General features: G+C 42.4%; 1 protein-coding gene across 3 annotated transcripts in view; it reads right to left on the reverse strand.

Moving 5' to 3' along the window:
- LOC100553954 (hippocampus abundant transcript-like protein 1) overlaps positions 1-18081 on the reverse strand; it is a 58883-nt gene that overhangs the window by 17028 nt on the left and 23774 nt on the right. For all 3 annotated transcript variants that reach the window (XR_010003449.1, XM_003216499.4, XM_062972102.1), the window contains exons 6-8: positions 14785-15003; positions 13527-13640; positions 10037-10108 (exon numbers count right to left, since the gene is read on the reverse strand). Coding sequence is in view for 2 of the 3 variants with exons in the window: in XM_003216499.4 (XP_003216547.1) it covers positions 10037-10108; positions 13527-13640; positions 14785-15003 (405 nt within the window). In the remaining variant the exon portion in view is untranslated. The remainder of the gene's footprint in view (positions 1-10036; positions 10109-13526; positions 13641-14784; positions 15004-18081) is intronic.

Below are 18081 nucleotides of genomic sequence, written 5' to 3' on the forward strand. Positions count from 1 at the left end.
CGAATTCTTCACTTGTAGTAGTCCTTATGAATGAAGGGGTCACTTAGCCAAAGTGACTCCATTTTAGAATTGCCTGTCTGCTTTGAAATTACAGGATCAGTCTCCCCTCTGAATTATAAGTATAAAGTTTGCAAACTTGCTGTCTTAGGACATCATGTGTTTTATGTTTAAGCAAGAATTCAGTTGTGGTCAAGCTTGTGGTCAGCCGATTCCGAGAAATGTATGCAATATATAAATTACATATTTTCTGCTTGCACCTGTTGAAATGCTATCGAAATGTTGTGGTTAGAACATCCTGGACTTGTTGACAACGCAGGAAACTCTAGCTCACCACAAACTGAACTGGGGGATTTCCAGTAAATTCCAGTTCAGAAAGAGGAACTAAAATGTGATAAACAACTGCCTTATAAATTGGCCGGGATGAAAACATTCTTGGCCGACAGCTTTTGCAGCCTCACACTGCTGTGTGGCTCTGTCAGCCGGTAGCTACCTAATAAAAGGTGTTTTGTCCTCAACTAATTTTGGGCTCTTTATTGGTCTCATAGCGGCTTGGCGAACTCGGGTAAGTTCAGTGATTGGGGTAGTTCCCAAATCACCCCTTTCATTTCTGGGGGCTCGTCCGGGATTTTTGAAATTTTGGGATTTCTAGTACTTCGCCAAGGTTCCGTTGTAGACCACTTAAGAGCTGCTCTTGGGAGCAAGGGCGTGTCCACTCTCCCCTTCCGGGGTGCCGCGTACGGTCCGCGCTGAGACGTGCACGGCCTCTCGAGGTAAAATACCAGCGGTTCCCTGAGTGGCACCCGAGGCGAGGGAAGGTGAACTCTCCTCCAAAAACAACCTGTTGGGAGACAACCATCGCTCGTGGGAAGGCGGCCGCCGCGGGACAGAACGCCAGATAGGCAAGTATATCTCTTAAACCGCTGTTGTTTAGCATTGCGGGGAGGGAGAGTTTTTAAATTGTAGAAATTGTTCTGGGTCCCGTTAGAAACCCTTGGGAAAACAAGAGAAACCCAAAGGGAGAAAAGAGCTCTGGGAGAGGAGACCTGAAAGGGAGATCCAATCGGGTCTGGGAGGCAAGCCCTAGTAGCAGGACGTGGATACGGGAGATCCAACCACAGTCCGGGGACATACTCCACTGAAAAATTTATTTCTGTGTTTTCTTTTCGCATCTTGTGGGAGGGCGGAGAAGACCTTGCGTTCCCGGTTACTGGCCATTGATCGTCTGGGGGTGCCGGCCAGGGTCGACTCCACATACCACAATGGGTGGGAAAGAATCAAAGAGATCCAAAGGAGCAGAAGGGTCGATGACCCCTCTCCAATGCATGTTAGATAATTTTGATAAGTTTTCTAAATACACATATGAGAAAGGAATGAGGCCAAATAAGTTGCGCTCGCTGTGTGAGTTGGAATGGCCCTCATTCCCCCTCACTCCCCAGTGGCCTCCTGAAGGGTCACTCGATCTTGCTTTGACTGCAGATGTCTATAGATTCATTGGTGAGGTACACCCTGATCAGGCCAAATACATCTCAGCTTGGTATGATATTGTACGGAAACCACCAGACTGGTTGAAAGAGTGTAAATGCATGGTGGTTGAAGAGGTGATGCCGGGGAGGAATAGAGGACTTGCCTCAAGTAATTCCCAGAGGGGAATTGGTACCCCAATGGGAAAGAAAGGGGGAAGGCAAATTGTCAAACCTCCCCCTTATCAAGATTCAGGGAATCCGGCTGATGAACCCATGCCGGCTCCCCCGTATATACCTACCCTCTACACCCCACTGGCATCACATGGAGGGGCGGGCGCAATGGGGGGGCTTGACCTCATTGACCTCACAACAGTGGCAACCGCTCCCAAGCAGGAGCAGCCTGCGGTGAGTTCTGACCCCCGATTGCTCTACCCCTCTGAAGAGATGAAACGGACAGAGAGGAAGGCGAAAATAGATGCCCGACAGAAGCTAACAGAATTCAAACAGGCACATGGGTATAGTGAGTCAAGTGAGGATGAGACAACACTGTGCCCCATAAGAGAGGTGCCGCAGTTGGTACCACGGTCTTTTGATGACCAAGGGCGCCCCACATTTGAGACTAGGACCTTGTTTCAACACGTTCCTTTTACTTCGTCGGATATTTTGAACTGGCGGGCGAACCGTCCAGCCTGGTCAGAAGATCCGAGAGGTATGGCGAACCTGGTCGAAGGTATCATTCGGACACACAATCCTAGCTGGGTGGATTTGAAACAGTTGTTAGAAGCTTTGTTGACGGCAGAAGAACGAGTGTTGTTGACGCAAGTGGGTAGACAGGAAGCGGCGAAGGAGCATGCAAACTCTCGTAGTATAGATGCTGTGGATGTGTACCAGGAAAGGGTATTCCCAGTGAGGGAAGACCCGCATTGGGAACTGAATGAACCAAATGGCCCTGGTAGGGATGCACTGAGGTTGTATCAGGATTTGGTTGTGCGTGCTTTGAGAAGAGGAGTTCCAAGGGTCCCAAATTTGAAAAAGATTTACCAGATGGAGCAGGAGAAGAATGAAAGTCCAGTGGCATTTTTGGAAAGGCTTAGGGAAGCGTTTGAGAAGTTTTCTCCATATGACATGGATGATCAGAGGGATCAAGCTGCAGGAAAGATAGTGTTGAAGAGTGTTTTCTCTAGCCAGTGTAGTCCAGACATACGGAGAAAGTTACAGAAGGATGCTGGTTTGGCTCATTTGACTTTGGAAAGGATTTTGGAGATTGCAAATCAGGTTTACTTGTCTCGTGAGGTTGTGCAGGCAAAGAAAGATGAAACCGCGGTGGCCCGCAGGGCCAAGGTCATAGCTGCGGTATTCCAAGGGGAACAGCCGCCAAGACCCAGAGGAGCAGGCTGGAAAGGGAGAGATCAAGGAAAGGACCAGGGGGCAAGCCACTGGGAAAGAATGAATGTGCAAGGTGTCACAAGCATGGGCATTGGGCAGCCGATTGCAAAGTGGATCTTGGGAAAGGACAGAATAGAAAAGTGCAGAATGGAAATTGGAAAGGGAAAAGGCAGAACCGTGGAGCTGCCGGCCAGCCCAGATGGGCTCCGGTTGCAGCTGGATTGGTAGACCCCGCGTTAGATGTGCATGGATTGGCCTCCGTGAGGGAGGAAGATGAGTATGAGCAATAGGACAGACCGGCTCCCGGATCCCCGGGTAGCCATGGAGTGGTTAGGATTGAACCAGGGGAGCCAATGGTCGATATGAAAGTTGGAAATCAATCCGTTGAGTTTATGCTTGATTCCGGGGCTTCTAAGTCTGTGGTGAACACGGCTGTGTCTCACCCAACTGGAGAAGATGTAAATATTGTAGCAGCTACAGGAAGACGAAAAGCTTGTCCTTTGTTGGCAGAGAGAGAATGTTTGCTAGGAAGGCACCTGGTCAGGCATAGATTCATTTATATGCCTGAATGTCCTGTGCCCCTGATGGGAAGAGATCTTTTGTGCAAAATGAGAGCTGCTTTGCTTTTTGAGGAAGATGGTTCAATGTTGGCAGGATTCAGGACAGGTCCGGATAGACAGTTGGTAGAACAGCAGTTAAAAATGGCTTTGGAACTACCTATGGAGGAAGAGTGGAGATTATATTCTGTATTGGAAGAAAGAACTGACTGGGAAGCATTCAATGTCCCAGAGGTATGGGCGGAAGATAACCCTCCGGGGTTGGCAAAGGATGTTCCACCAGTTATAATTGAATTAAAGCCCTTCGCAAATCCGGTGGCAATCCGACAGTATCGGCTCCCTCGGGAGGCGATCGTTGGAATTGCGGCCTATTTGGAGAGGTTGGAAAGATATGGGATACTGGTTCCTTGCCAGTCTCCATGGAACACACCCTTGTTGCCAATCAGAAAACCGGATGGGTCCTACCGCCCTGTGCAGGATTTGAGAGCTGTAAATAAATTAGTAGTCCCTCTCCACCCGGTAGTTCCAAACCCATACACACTGCTTAGCCTTATTCCACCCCATCACCAATGGTTTACTGTCCTGGACCTCAAAGATGCTTTCTTTTGCATCAGACTGGCCGAAGAGAGCCAGAAGATTTTTGCCTTTCAAAAGGAGGATCCTGGGACAGGGGCCAAAGGTCAACTCGTTTGGTCAAGATTGCCACAGGGGTTCTGTAATTCCCCGACCATTTTTGGACAAGCCCTGGCGCAGGACTTGCTGCCAATGGTCAAAAATGACAAAGGATGGACCATTCTCCAATATGTAGACGACATTCTCCTCTGTGCAGATAGTCGAGAAGAATGTTTGGAAGGAACTCAGACCTTGTTGCAGTTCTTGGCAGAAAAAGGTTACAAGGTTTCGAAAAAGAAGGCTCAGTTAGTCCAGCAAGAGGTGAAGTATTTGGGTTTTCGTTTGGCCAAAGGTGTTCGGAGGCTAGAGGTGGAGCGAAAGGAAGCCATTTGCTCCATCCCTACCCCCCAAACTCGCAAGCAGGTCAGAGAATTCCTGGGAGCAGCAGGGTTTTGTCGTATATGGATTCCGAATTTCGGACTATATGCCAAACCCCTCCATGAGGCCACGAAAGGGAAGCCAGGAGACCCCTTGGTGTGGGGAACAGAACAGCAGGATGCATTTGAGCAATTGAAGAAAGCCTTGATGTCTGCCCCAGCTTTGGGGTTGCCTGATTTGGACAAAACTTTCTACTTGTATGTAGGAGAACGGAGAGGAGTGGCTGTAGGAGTACTGACACAGTTGGTAGGCGATTGGCCCCGGCCAGTGGCTTATCTGTCTAAACAACTGGACAATGTGGCCTGTGGATGGCCCCCATGCTTGAGAGCTGTGGCGGCTGCTGCAGTTCTTGTAGAAGAAGCAAACAAGCTGACCTTAGGGCAGCCTGTGATTTTAAAGTGCCCCCATGCTGTAGTAACTCTAATGGAACATAGGGGGCACCATTGGCTTACCAATAGCCGGATGCTTAAATACGAGAGCATGTTGGTGGACAATCCACAGGTTAAATTGTCAGTGTGTGCCACTTTAAACCCAGCTACCTTGTTGCCAGTAGAAGAAGGAGAATTGATGCAGCATGATTGTTTAGAAGTGATGGATGAAGTGTATTCAAGTAGGCCAGATCTCAAAGATCTGCCACTACAGACTCCAGAATGGGTGCTTTTCACAGATGGTTCAAGTCGTGTGGTTGGTTCCGAAAGAAAAGCGGGGTATGCAGTGGTGAATAGCAATGGGGAGACCCTAGAGGCAAAAGGGTTGCCTCCGGGGACTTCCGCACAGCGGGCCGAGTTGATTGCTCTAATAAGGGCCCTCCAATTGGCTAAAGGGAAAAGAGTCAATATTTATACTGACTCAAAATATGCCTTCACCACTCTGCATGCCCACGGTGCCATTTATAAAGAAAGAGGACTGCTGACCTCTGCTGGACAACAGATCAAAAATGCAACAGAAATTTTGCAACTCTTAGATGCAGTTTGGGAACCAAAGGAGGTAGCAGTCATGCATTGCAAGGGACATCAGTATGGTGAGGATCAGGTAACACAGGGAAATCGCCTGGCAGATCAACAGGCTAGGAAAGCAGCAGATGAGAGCACATCAGAGGAATCAGTTTTGCAATTGGATGTCACACCCACAGTAGAGTCCATGACTTACTCTGCACAAGAGAAGGAGTGGGCCCTAGCAGAAGGGGCAAAGTGGAAGGGTAATATTCTCATATTACCCAATGGGAAAATCTTCGTCCCAAAAGCTTTGGGATGGGAATTGGTGAAGGAGGTTCATAGACAAACCCATTTAGGTGCAACAGGAATGGCTTCACTCTTGGAACGGCAAATCTGGATGGACGGCTTGCATGCCTTAGCCAGAACCGCTGCTCTAAGGTGTGAAATTTGTGCTAAGAACAATCCCAGGATGGGGCCATTGCTCCCACCTGGAGTTCAGTATTTGGGAACGACACCCTTTGAGTCTCTAGTGGTTGATTTCACTGAAATGCCAAAAGTCCAAAGATTTCATTACATGTTGGTAATGGTATGCACATTCTCAGGGTGGGTGGAAGCGTATCCTACCACCTCTGAGAAGGCTGTAGAGGTCAGCCGTGCCCTGATGAGGGATGTAATCCCTAGGTACGGAATACCTTTACACATTGGGAGTGACAATGGCCCGGCCTTTGTTCACCAGGTCCTAGGGTGCCTAGCCCAGTTGTTAGGAACCGTATGGAAATTGCATTGTGCTTACCGGCCCCAATCTTCGGGGAAAGTGGAAAGGATGAACAGGACTTTGAAAGGGACCATCTCAAAGATGTGTCAAGAGACTGGAATGACATGGGTTCAAATATTGCCAATGGCATTACTGAAGGTTAGATGCACCCCCACCAGGGTTTTGGGTTTGTCACCTTATGAATTGTTATATGGAAGACCCCCTCTGAAAATTAGACCTCTGCAAGGAGACATACATGAATTAGGAAAACAAGAATTGATAAAAGAGGTCCAAGCTTTGGGTACAGTGTTAAACAAACTGTATAAATATACTGGCATGCTGCGTTACCCTTTTCCCGTTACTGCGTTACATTATTTCTCACCAGGAGACTTTGTTTGGCTGAAAGATTGGAAGTGCGATCCCCTCGGCCCAAGGTGGAAGGGACCACTGGAGGTGTTACTTACAACCCCTACTGCTGTGAAGTTAAAGGGTATAAAGCCGTGGGTACATTACACTCGTATCAAGAAGGACTACACCACCAAAGATCCTGATTACTGGAAGGTAAACCTACACAAGGACAATCCACTAAAATTCACACTCACCCGCCCTAAGGGTCAAGCTACCAAGAGCTGCCCTGAAGAGGAGGGGCCCGAAGCTACCTAGAGCTAGCCCCAGAGGTCAGGTTACCAAGAACCGCCTTGAAGAAGGAAGGAGGGTACACTTCCGAGAGTGTCCCAAAAGACCGAATGGACACTTGGTTTTGGGTGTGGGGAATTGGGGGTTCCTGTGTGGGTTGTATTCTGTTTCTGTGTTGGCTGAAATTCTGTGATATTGAGGACAAACACCACTGTAAAAATGAGGACACACTTATACTTATTGATATTGATAATGATGCCATTGGTGCAGACTCAGATGGGTTGGGACAAGAACATGTTCCACCAATTAATTAAAGAAATAGCCAAAGAAGCAGAGGTTGCAGACTGCTGGATTTGTGCCCATAGCCCTCACTCCCAATATGAGGGTTGGGTCATGAAAGCAGGGCCACTGCTGGATATATCTGGATGGAAATTGTTCACCCCTTGGACATATGAACGTGAGGAGGGGTTGACAGATTCGGCCCAATTTTTATTGGCCCTTGATGATTCTGCACCAGCCGCATCAGCCTGTTTGACACGATCAAAAGAAGGGATCTCAGAAATTGATCATAAGAACTTCCCCCAAGCCAATCTCATAGAAGTAGGGGATTACCCCCGTTGTAATCTCACTCTCCCTGTATATTATGACAACATACACTTTGGAGTTGAACAGCTACAGCCACAACAGGATGGTCACACGCAGAGATTGAGGAGGCAGGCGGCCTCACCAGAGGGGGGTGACAAGAAACCGCCCTCTCGTCCGGCCCGTAATGGGAAAGCTAACACGCCCCCCAAAATATATGTGGTTAAGCCCGGGTCGGAGCTGCCTCGGGCAGCAACTCAGCCACCTGAGGCGGGAGCGGCGGCTCCACCACAACCGCCTGTGGGTGGTGCTGCATCTTCACCCCGATCACCAGTGGTGAAGGCTGCACCCCCACCGCGGCAAGATTTGGTCCGGACGCGAGGAAATTTCCCAATGGAATACCAAATTCCTGGAAGGCCAAGGCCCGGTATACTGCTTGATAACCATGCAATGGGAGGATTGCCTCCGGGGTATTTCTGGATATGTGGGAAGTGGGGAGGTAAAGTCTTACCCCCACTATGGGTTGGAACCTGCACCATTGGTACCCTAGTCCCCACTAATATTGGGATACACCCGCGAGAGCAGCCCCTGCATGCATTGGAAGCAGCTGACCGGTGGAACAGGCCTAAAAGATCATATGATGAAAAACGTGGCTATGATCCTGATAATACGTATCTTTCAGAGGGAGAAAGATTTGCAACAATCTTGTTCCCTAGTCTGGGAGTTGCCCTAAATGTCAAACAACTAAGGAGGCTCTCTGCCCAACTGGAAATTTTGGCTAATCAGACTGTTATAGGCATGAAAGCACTCCAGACTGAAATTGACTCACTGGCAGGAGTCCTTATGCAACACAAGATGGCATTAGATTACCTTCTGGCAGCAGAAGGTGGCCTATTCATATGGTTGAACACAACTTGCTGCCATTATGTCAATGAGTCTGGACTTATTGAATCTGATGTGGCCAAAATCAACACTGTTGTCTCCACAATAAGGGCTACTTACACCCCCAAGGGAACTGGTTGGTTTGATTGGCTTTTTAGCTGGCTCCCGAATCTTAATTGGTTACGAGACCTCGTTAAAGTATTGTTTATAATTTTGCTAATTATACTTCTGGCTTTGCTCTTTTTGCCTTGTATTATGTCCTGCTTAAGAAACATGATGGCGAGACTGATCACTGCTACTTTCAGTCAGCACAGGGAAGTTCAGCGTGTCATGTACATGCAGTTAAACACCATGGAGCAAGAAACCACCCCACTGTAATTGGTTGGTCTGTGTAACCAAGAAAATGTCTTCCTTGGTTACAAGAAAAAACGGGGGAATGAAGGGGTCACTTAGCCAAAGTGACTCCATTTTAGAATTGCCTGTCTGCTTTGAAATTACAGGATCAGTCTCCCCTCTGAATTATAAGTATAAAGTTTGCAAACTTGCTGTCTTAGGACATCATGTGTTTTATGTTTAAGCAAGAATTCAGTTGTGGTCAAGCTTGTGGTCAGCCGATTCCGAGAAATGTATGCAATATATAAATTACATATTTTCTGCTTGCACCTGTTGAAATGCTATCGAAATGTTGTGGTTAGAACATCCTGGACTTGTTGACAACGCAGGAAACTCTAGCTCACCACAAACTGAACTGGGGGATTTCCAGTAAATTCCAGTTCAGAAAGAGGAACTAAAATGTGATAAACAACTGCCTTATAAATTGGCCGGGATGAAAACATTCTTGGCCGACAGCTTTTGCAGCCTCACACTGCTGTGTGGCTCTGTCAGCCGGTAGCTACCTAATAAAAGGTGTTTTGTCCTCAACTAATTTTGGGCTCTTTATTGGTCTCATAGCGGCTTGGCGAACTCGGGTAAGTTCAGTGATTGGGGTAGTTCCCAAATCACCCCTTTCAATGAACACTATTTTATTTCACAAATCTAAATTATATACTGTTTTCTACTGGCATTTTCTTATGGTCCTTGTTTTGATTTGGATTGTGAGCTTTGTTTTCTTCTCCAGTACGGAAATATATGAGGATTTAGGAACATAATTTTCCAAATCTATGCATTTCTATGCATTTCATTGCCTACATTATTTTTTGTGCATTTTTAAAAGATGTGTATTTCCACCTGTAGGCCTTTATGTGTATAATTCAAAAAGAAGTAAAAATGAAATCTGATGCTTATGGGTTTTTCTTGAGAATGCAAAACTAATATGGACAGTTATTAACATTCTCACACATAACAAACTACGTAAATTCGAATTTTTCCCATTTCTATTCATGTTTCATTTTCACAGTCACCCGTTTCCTTATATTCTCTGATACTTAGAATAATAGAACTTGAGAAATGAAATGTCATCTATTTCAAGCTCTTGGCAATGTAGGAATATGGGGTGAAGGTTCTTGGGGAATTAGGGTTACCTTAGTGATCCAAAGGGACACATGGGATTCCCTAAAGGGCCACATGCAGACCGTGGGCTGCACCATTCTCATCCTGCTACAGAACCAGAGTAAACTGATTAGAACAAGCTGCCCAGTAATCCATTAAAGTGAAACAAGTTTTTCATTGTGTGATGTCCCAGCTTCGAAACACTCCCTGCATGTAATTTCAAAGACTTCAATTTTCTAGGCCCATAGTTATCAACGTTCATTAAAATTTAGGGTAATAAAATCTTACCAAGGCTATGCTTACCTGAGCAACTATGGACAGAATTCCAATCACTGCTATGAATGCTGCAATGCTGGCATATTCAAATTTTATCACCTGTAGGCAAACCAGGACACCAAATATAATTTGCACAAATTAAACTATTTATACAAAATTATGCAAACTCATAGAAGCACATTTCAGTTATAAAGTCAAAAATAATTCCAGTAGTGGCTGTCACTGGATGACCAGCCTCAGTTGGCATTATAACTCTATCCTGAATTTTATTAGGTCCCTTTTATTCTGGTATTTTAACTGATGATGTTATTTTTATATTGCTGCTGCAGTCCCCCCCACCAATAAAGTCGACTGAATTGTACTTGGTGGTTGATTGATATTATTACTTCTGTATTAACTCATTTTATTGTCTTACTGTGTTTTATTTATTTATTTTATATATTGTTCAATGTATTTATGCTGTTGTTTTTGTAAATTGTGCTAGTCGGGCCTTGCCCCATATGAGCCGCCCTGAGTCCCCGTGGGGAGATGGTGGCGGGGTATAAATAAAGTTTTATTATTATTATTATTATTATTATTATTATTATTATTATTATTAGTGGCTGTAACTGAGTATTTTACCATTCTAAAAAGGAATTTGGATCAGGAAGTTGGAATCGGGTATAAATACTAACTCAACTTTTGATCAGAAATAAAGCACAACCGGTTTCTTAAGAGTAATGACATAAGTGCAATGTATTTCATAGGAAGCTATAAATAAAGCTTTCTGACAGGAGATAAAAATGTTGGGGGTGGGGAGAATTATCTAGTTGAAAGAAACTTCCACCTGTAGATGGGATATCAGCCTTACAGCAAACATCAATAATAATAACAATAATAACTTTATTCTTATATCCCGCCACCATCTTCCCGAAGGGACTCAGGGCGGCTTGCAGACGACACAAAATGTGTCTAAAAACAACATAAAAGTGAACACAGTATAAAATACAATAAGCTAAAACACATGCAACATATAAAACCTCAATTCAAACTCAATCAAGCTGCAATCTTCTAACCATGGTGGTAAATGAAAAAATACTCTAATCTAATCTAACAAAGGTAACCAAACTTTTACTTTTTCCATGGTTACATCAACCAGTCTTCAATATCCTACACAAGTATGAGACTGAAATAACTGCTCCTTAAATACATGATGATCAAACACTGTTTCTATCTATATATTTTAATAAGCACTGTATATCCTTAGCCACTTGGTATTTGCTTTATCCTTCCTTATTTGTTAATTTGCTTTGCCAGAACTTCACTTCTACATTGTTAGGTAGAATGTGTTAACTTCTACTCCGCAGAGGGAAAGATCAGCCAGAGGTGGCTTCTGCCATCAACCATGGAGACTGCAAAGTTATTTCTCTTGCTTCCCAGGATGAACACTGTTACAGGGTGGCTTCATCCATCAATCCATGAGTGGAGTAGTAACGGGACTTGCTGAAAAAAAAACAACCTAATGTCTATTTCTAACTAAGAATGGATGTCTGAGTTTGCTCTTCTCCTCCTCCCTTCACATCCCTCTATGAAGAGGGTCACATGCCTTTAAGATAGTGGCAAAATGGACTATCGTATTATTGATTTATTGTAAACTGTCCTGCGAACCTTTCAGCCAAAGCGTAATATGAATGCTTTTAAAAGGAATTACTGCTGTTGTTATTTATTTATTTATTCATTTCTATCCCGCTTTTCTCCCGTAGGTGGGATACAAAGCGGCGTACAATGTATAAAATTTATACAAATACCTTGAATAGCAATACATAATCAATTAAAACATCATATCCTGATTAAAACCCAATTAAGATATCAAATAAAACAATTTAAAAACTTACAACAGCACCATATTAAAGATATCCATAACCTCTGGCCACTGAAGTTATTTGTCAAAAATTATCCAAAAATTTATCAGACTGGCAGTGCCTATTTTCATTCGTCTGGGAAGGCCTGACTCCACAGAAAGGTTTTAATTTGCGAACGAAAAGCCAGTAAGGAGGGGGCTGATCGTACCTCATTGGGGAGGGAGTTCCAGAGCTGCAGGGCCACCACAGAAAAAGCTCTCTCTCTCGTCCCCACCAAACGCGGCTGCGATGGTGGAGGGACTGAGAGAAGGGCCTCTCCTACTGATCTCAGGGCTTGAGTGGTTTGGTAGAAGGAGATACAGTCCCTCAAGTAGGCTGGGCCCGAACCGTATAGGGCTTTGTAGGCTAAAGCCAGCACCTTGAATTGCGCCCGGAAACAAACCGGAAGCCAGTGTACCTGCTTCAGGAATTCATAATACATTTTGAAGAGGCATCTAGCCCAGGATGTACCTAAAATTGTTGGGATGCTGGTATATTTGGCACCAATTAAATTACATGTATTGCCCTCCCACACCATTTAGCTTAATATAATTTAAGACTCTTAAGACATCTTTTGAAAAATGGACATGGGGAGGATTTTTAGTGAGATTCTGTCAATTTGCTTTGCCCATTAGAAACATGTATCAAATGTATAAACTAGAAGACTTAGTATCTTCTGATACAGGTGTGTTGTGCTCATGACAGTGATCATTATTTAAATTGAGAGAAAAATATAGGTGTCTAAACCATGTACTTTTAACATCAAAGAGGAAATACGCTATATTCTAAAGTATGACCAGAAATAGAAAAAGATACTGCTTGGATTATAATTTGCAGAACTCACATCCAGCATGGCTAGTGGAAGATTCTGGGAGCCCTCGCAAAATACACATACACAACCTTTTCTAAACCCTTCCTATGATTACATCCTTCAAATGATTTTGAAATCCTAGCAGGAAGAATCTTTCTTCCCTAAGAAACAGTGCTTCAATCTGAATCATAAATCACTTCTGAGTTTTCAAAGAACTGATGGCTGGAGGCAGAAGAAGAAATGAATGAGTTAGTTGTTAAAGGAAAAAATGTTTTGCTGCAAGGATGACATTAGTCATATAGACTTTTTACCACTGTTTAAAAATATAAACAAGTTGCACTAAATTTGTGCAATGAAACTCAAGATGGCAAACTGAATTCCCAAAACAGCTCAGATGCCCTGTTTAATGGCTACATACTATGGACAGCTAAAATATTTTAGAACAGGGGTGAACAATGTTAGTGAATCAGGGTGCAAATTATGCTTTAAATTTACCCTCTCGAAACTTTCCAATGTGTGCATGGGAAATCAGAGATGGGAAAAATAAAACCAGATATAGCTGGAATTCTGATTTGGAAAAAAATGAGTTTATTTTTGGTATCAAATGCTAGAATATGCAGCTATGACCAGTTTAAAAACAAATCAGGAGTCTGGGACCACAAAATAGCTTTGGAGACCACATGCAGATCCCAAACCACACTCATTTCCCTTTCCACTTTAAGCCTTCATTTATTCATCAGGCATATTTCAAATTTAAGAATTTCTCAAAAATAACTCAATAGGATAGGATACAACTTTAAAAATTCCAAACAACAAAACTACTTACTTGTCTCAGATACAGAAAAAAGCTAGAATACTGGCCAGCTTCAGGCAGATATGAAAGGAAGACAGTAATGCAAGTCAGCAAGATTGTAGAATCCTTCCCAACTTTTCTCAAAGACTGTCAAGAGAATGAGGAAAAATCAACAAAGGGAAGAGTAATTGCATCTGTTTTTAAGGCTTTTTGTTTGCTTTGCTTTGGAGTACATAATCAGATTGTGATTCATTTCAAACAACTATCAGTGGACTATCTTCCATTTATGAGCTTTCTAGATTCACCTAGCCAATTGTTCAGGAAACTAAAAGTTGGAAAAAGATGGGTGTTTGACTCATTTCATCAAGGCAGATCTTATGCTATCTTACCTGGATCAAGAAAAGGCAAGGGGAGCTTGTTCCTCCAGTGGACTCATTTTCCTCCTCAAAGTTTTACTACAGTGAAAAGATCTCCTCCTACTGTTCCTAGTCAAAAATTTGGACACTGTAACTACTGCTTTTAGTACCTCTCCCATTTGCACGTAAGACAAGAATTTGGGGCTCTCGGCATGGTTTAAACTGCCTGTGGAAGTCAAATCAGGTAAATTATACCTGTAGAGCATAAGAAGAAAGGACTTGAGGTGCCACATTTGACTCGTTACTTTCCCACCTTCACAAGGGGCACAGGCTTGTCTAGAGAACAGTTCTCATATTTGCTGTATGACTCAGAATTGAAACAATAAACTATATTAATTACTGCAGAGGTATTTTGGATTTTACCATCATATGGAATATACCCCTATAGTCCCACAAATACCTTTTCCTTTTCAGCCAGCAGTAATAACAACAATAACAGCACCATGCTACATGGACTGCAAACACTGAATGCAATAAGCATATAAACCAACAGTACAGTCTTCCCTCCCTGTCCACAGATTCTCCCAGTCGCAGCCTGAAAATAGCTCTCCCTCACCCCCAAAAATCTAAAACACAAGCCTTGATTTTAATATTTTATATCATATTTCTATGCCACGGTATATGAGATTTATAGAATCTACAGATTTTGGTAGCGACAGGAAGTCCTAGAAGCAAACTTCAGCAGATGCCAAGGGCCAACATTATGCAACTCAAAAACTATTTTTGGGAGCAAGAAAATGTTCAAGGAGTTACTATAGGCATACCTGGTGGGATTCTAACTTGCATGCATATACAAACTGCTGAAAATGCATCTATTCAATTATTGTTTTCAATGGACAGCAAAAACTTTTATAAGGAGAATCAATGCAACTTACTGCGAAAGGATCTGCTTGTTCCCATGATATAAGGGCTCCCCATGTAGGCGGTCTCATTTTTTCAGGTAGAGATTCTGGTACAGCCAGCAGAATGAAGCAGATATCTACGACAGCTACAACAGTTGCAATTAGCACCACCAAATTATCTCCATAGAGGGTAGAGAGGTGTGCTCCAATGGCAGGGCTAGTTACCAAACTTGCTGCAAATGTGGCGGAGACCTAAATATAAAGACATCTGGATTTTAATACTTTGATAGAAAAAAAATATCATTTGTAGGGGAGGAGCTTTAAACCCGGCATAGGTTGCATGAAGCCATCTCCCAATGCTCCACCAATGTTTCTTTATTGCTGAAAATCCTCAGGGGTCATAGGTAGCAATGTAGCCAGATGTCTCTTCTCCCTTATCCTGTATTGAGTTCAAACATTATTTTGCAAAAAAGGAGGAGTGAGTGAGTGGAGGAAGTTGCCAGATTTCAGTTCCCAGACTTCAGAGAGTATACTTTAAAGAACAATACTGATGTGCAGATTTTATTATTTAGATACTTTTGGTCCAGTGTACACAGGAAACTGTTGAATACACAGAAATCAAATATACTTGTCCAAACACATTTGTGATTAACTTGGCTGGAAAGTAAAGCTTCTTAGAAAACAGGAACAGTGCACTACCAATGTTATAGAAAAAAGATAATTTCAAAGGTATAGTATGATGTCAAGATGACAATAAATCCCATTTAAAGATAAGTGCTTGTGAATTAACACGGCATTCTTCCACTGCCACCTAATTTTGCTTAGACTTTTTTTATCTTGAAACTTTCATTATATGTAACAATATAAGCTCTTTTATATCCTTGTTAAGGTCACCAAGGTTTTTTTTCTGGCATGAGAAGATATAATAAGCTTATGCTGCCAATGATAATCATGAGGCCCTCCACATTTTGTTGGCCTGAAACTCCCTTACGTCCTAGTTTATAGCCAAAGAAAAATAATGCTGGGAGTTATACCCTGTTTCCCCGAAAATAAGACATCCCCGAAAAATAAGACCTAGTAGAATTTTTGCTGAATTGCTAAATATAAGACCTCCCCTGAAAGTAAGAACTAGCAAAGTTTTTGTATGGAAGCAGGCCAAGCGCCTGTCAAACAGAACACCAGAGCATGCAGGATTGTTAAATGTACATACCATAGAGTGTTGTACATGGAAATAATGGTAGTAAGAAGAAATTCTTGATAGGATTCACAGTTTGTCTGGTTATGCTGGTTTGTGATGACAACTATTGTACATTATATAATAAATGTTCATTTTTTGTTCAACAATAAATGTGAATTCTTCTTCATGGAAAAATAAGACATCCCCTGAAAATAAGACCTAGCTTATCTTTGGGAGCAAAAAAATAATATAAGACACTGTCTTATTTTCGGGGAAACACGGTAGTAGTTATATCTGGAAGGTCACATGAGTCCCACTCCTGCTTTAGGAGCATGGTTTAGGAACAAGTTATCTTCCCTTTTAAGACTAGAAAACAGCAAGCTTTCCCATGAGATATCTGAAGACACAAGACACTCCTAAGTCCCACTGTGCAGAACCACATAGGATAATCATTTCTGACTGTGACTTTTGAAATATATTTCCATGAGACCTCCAACAGTTATGTTTTTGTCAGCTGCTGCACAAGGCTCCTGAGGGCAATAATGAAATATTTCCAGGAAAGAAATCATAACTGCAGTTTAACAGGAACATAGCCATGTCTACACATCTTTATCTGCCTTTACTTTAATGACTACCTACAATTTAAAACAGACAGAAAATTGTAGCCTGAAGACTTATTTTTCTCCTAGTTTCAATCCTCTGAGGTTCAATTTTATAGTGTTTTATGGTTGTATTATTTTTCATTTTCTGCTTGGAAACCATAGAACATGATAATACTTATTCGTGATTTGTGACGTAAAAATTGACATTGGTTTGAAAATGCTGAAATAAGAAATATTTGTGTAACACATTAATCACACAATATTTATATTTATGTATTTAGATTTCCAGAAAAAAACGAGCTTTTTTAGCAATTCTACTAATGCGCTGCTAATGTGTTTATATAGTTAGGAAGAATATTCAGACAACCAAGTACAACAACGCTGGTGTGAGTAACATATATTTAAGCACAATTAAGGCTGCAGCTTCTATTCCCTCTCCTGCTTCAATTAATTGCCTATGAGCTTTTTCAACTTCCAAACTGGAACTGAAACCCCTCTTCCTCAATAACTATCCTGTGTCATTCCACATTTATGTCTCTTTCTACCTTTCTTACACAAGAGCAATCAAAAAAGTAACAGATATGCTCACTAAGCATGTGTGGGAAGAACATTATGAGCACCTTATAGCAGGAAACAGATAACCCCAAATGACATGCATAAAATCTACTAAAACGCTTAACTACTGCTAGAGTACAGTACATAAAAGACCAAACACAAATTGTTTCCTGAAGACCAAATTAAATAAACTGAGATACTGGCAGGCGCATTCAGAAAACGATATAGAAACAAACAAACAAAAAATGAAGTTTTGCGTCTGTTCCCCATTCAAATACACTTGTTTGAATGGGGAACAACTAACAGGATTTTGACCAATAACTGCTAAACTGCTGGTAGTCCCTTGGAAAACTTCAAACTCCCATGAATAAAGCCTTACTCTTTCTCTCTTAAACCATGTTTTCCTATCTTGTCAAATTTCATGTTCTGTACATAAGCCATAGAATCTACTGTCCTATCCCACCTGGTTCTAGTCATAATGGTGAAGTGTTACACATTTAAGGTAGCCTCTCTTTGTCTAATTTTGAGTGCTTTGATGATAGCGATATCAGCTCAAATTTGCCTTTTCAGATTCTACTTCCTTTCAAGATGTGTCACTTTCAATTCTTTAGTATTTCTGAAATTCTTATTTCTAATTCTACAAAGACTCATCATTCATAAGTTGGGAGTATTGCAATGTTCAACTCTATGAATTTGAAGCTATTTTAAGTCTTCATTCTCCTGTTCATAAGGCTGCCTCCTGTCTCATTTACTCAGCACATAGTTTCAATTACATCTCTCGCTTTTTCATTTTTTATATGGGGTTCATCTTTCATTTCACATTTCCTTTGAACTTCTTACCTTGAACTGTCTGTACTTATATTCGAGTTCTATTTTTTCATTGGTTCTCTTTCTGTTTCCAATTCAATTTCTCTTTTCTAAGCCCATTACTTTCCCTTCCCTGTGACATGCTACGGTGAACCAATATCCTACAGTGGGATATTTGGACACTGTTAA

Source organism: Anolis carolinensis, chromosome 2, assembly GCF_035594765.1.
Source record: "Anolis carolinensis isolate JA03-04 chromosome 2, rAnoCar3.1.pri, whole genome shotgun sequence".
Taxonomy (NCBI): domain Eukaryota; kingdom Metazoa; phylum Chordata; class Lepidosauria; order Squamata; family Dactyloidae; genus Anolis; species Anolis carolinensis.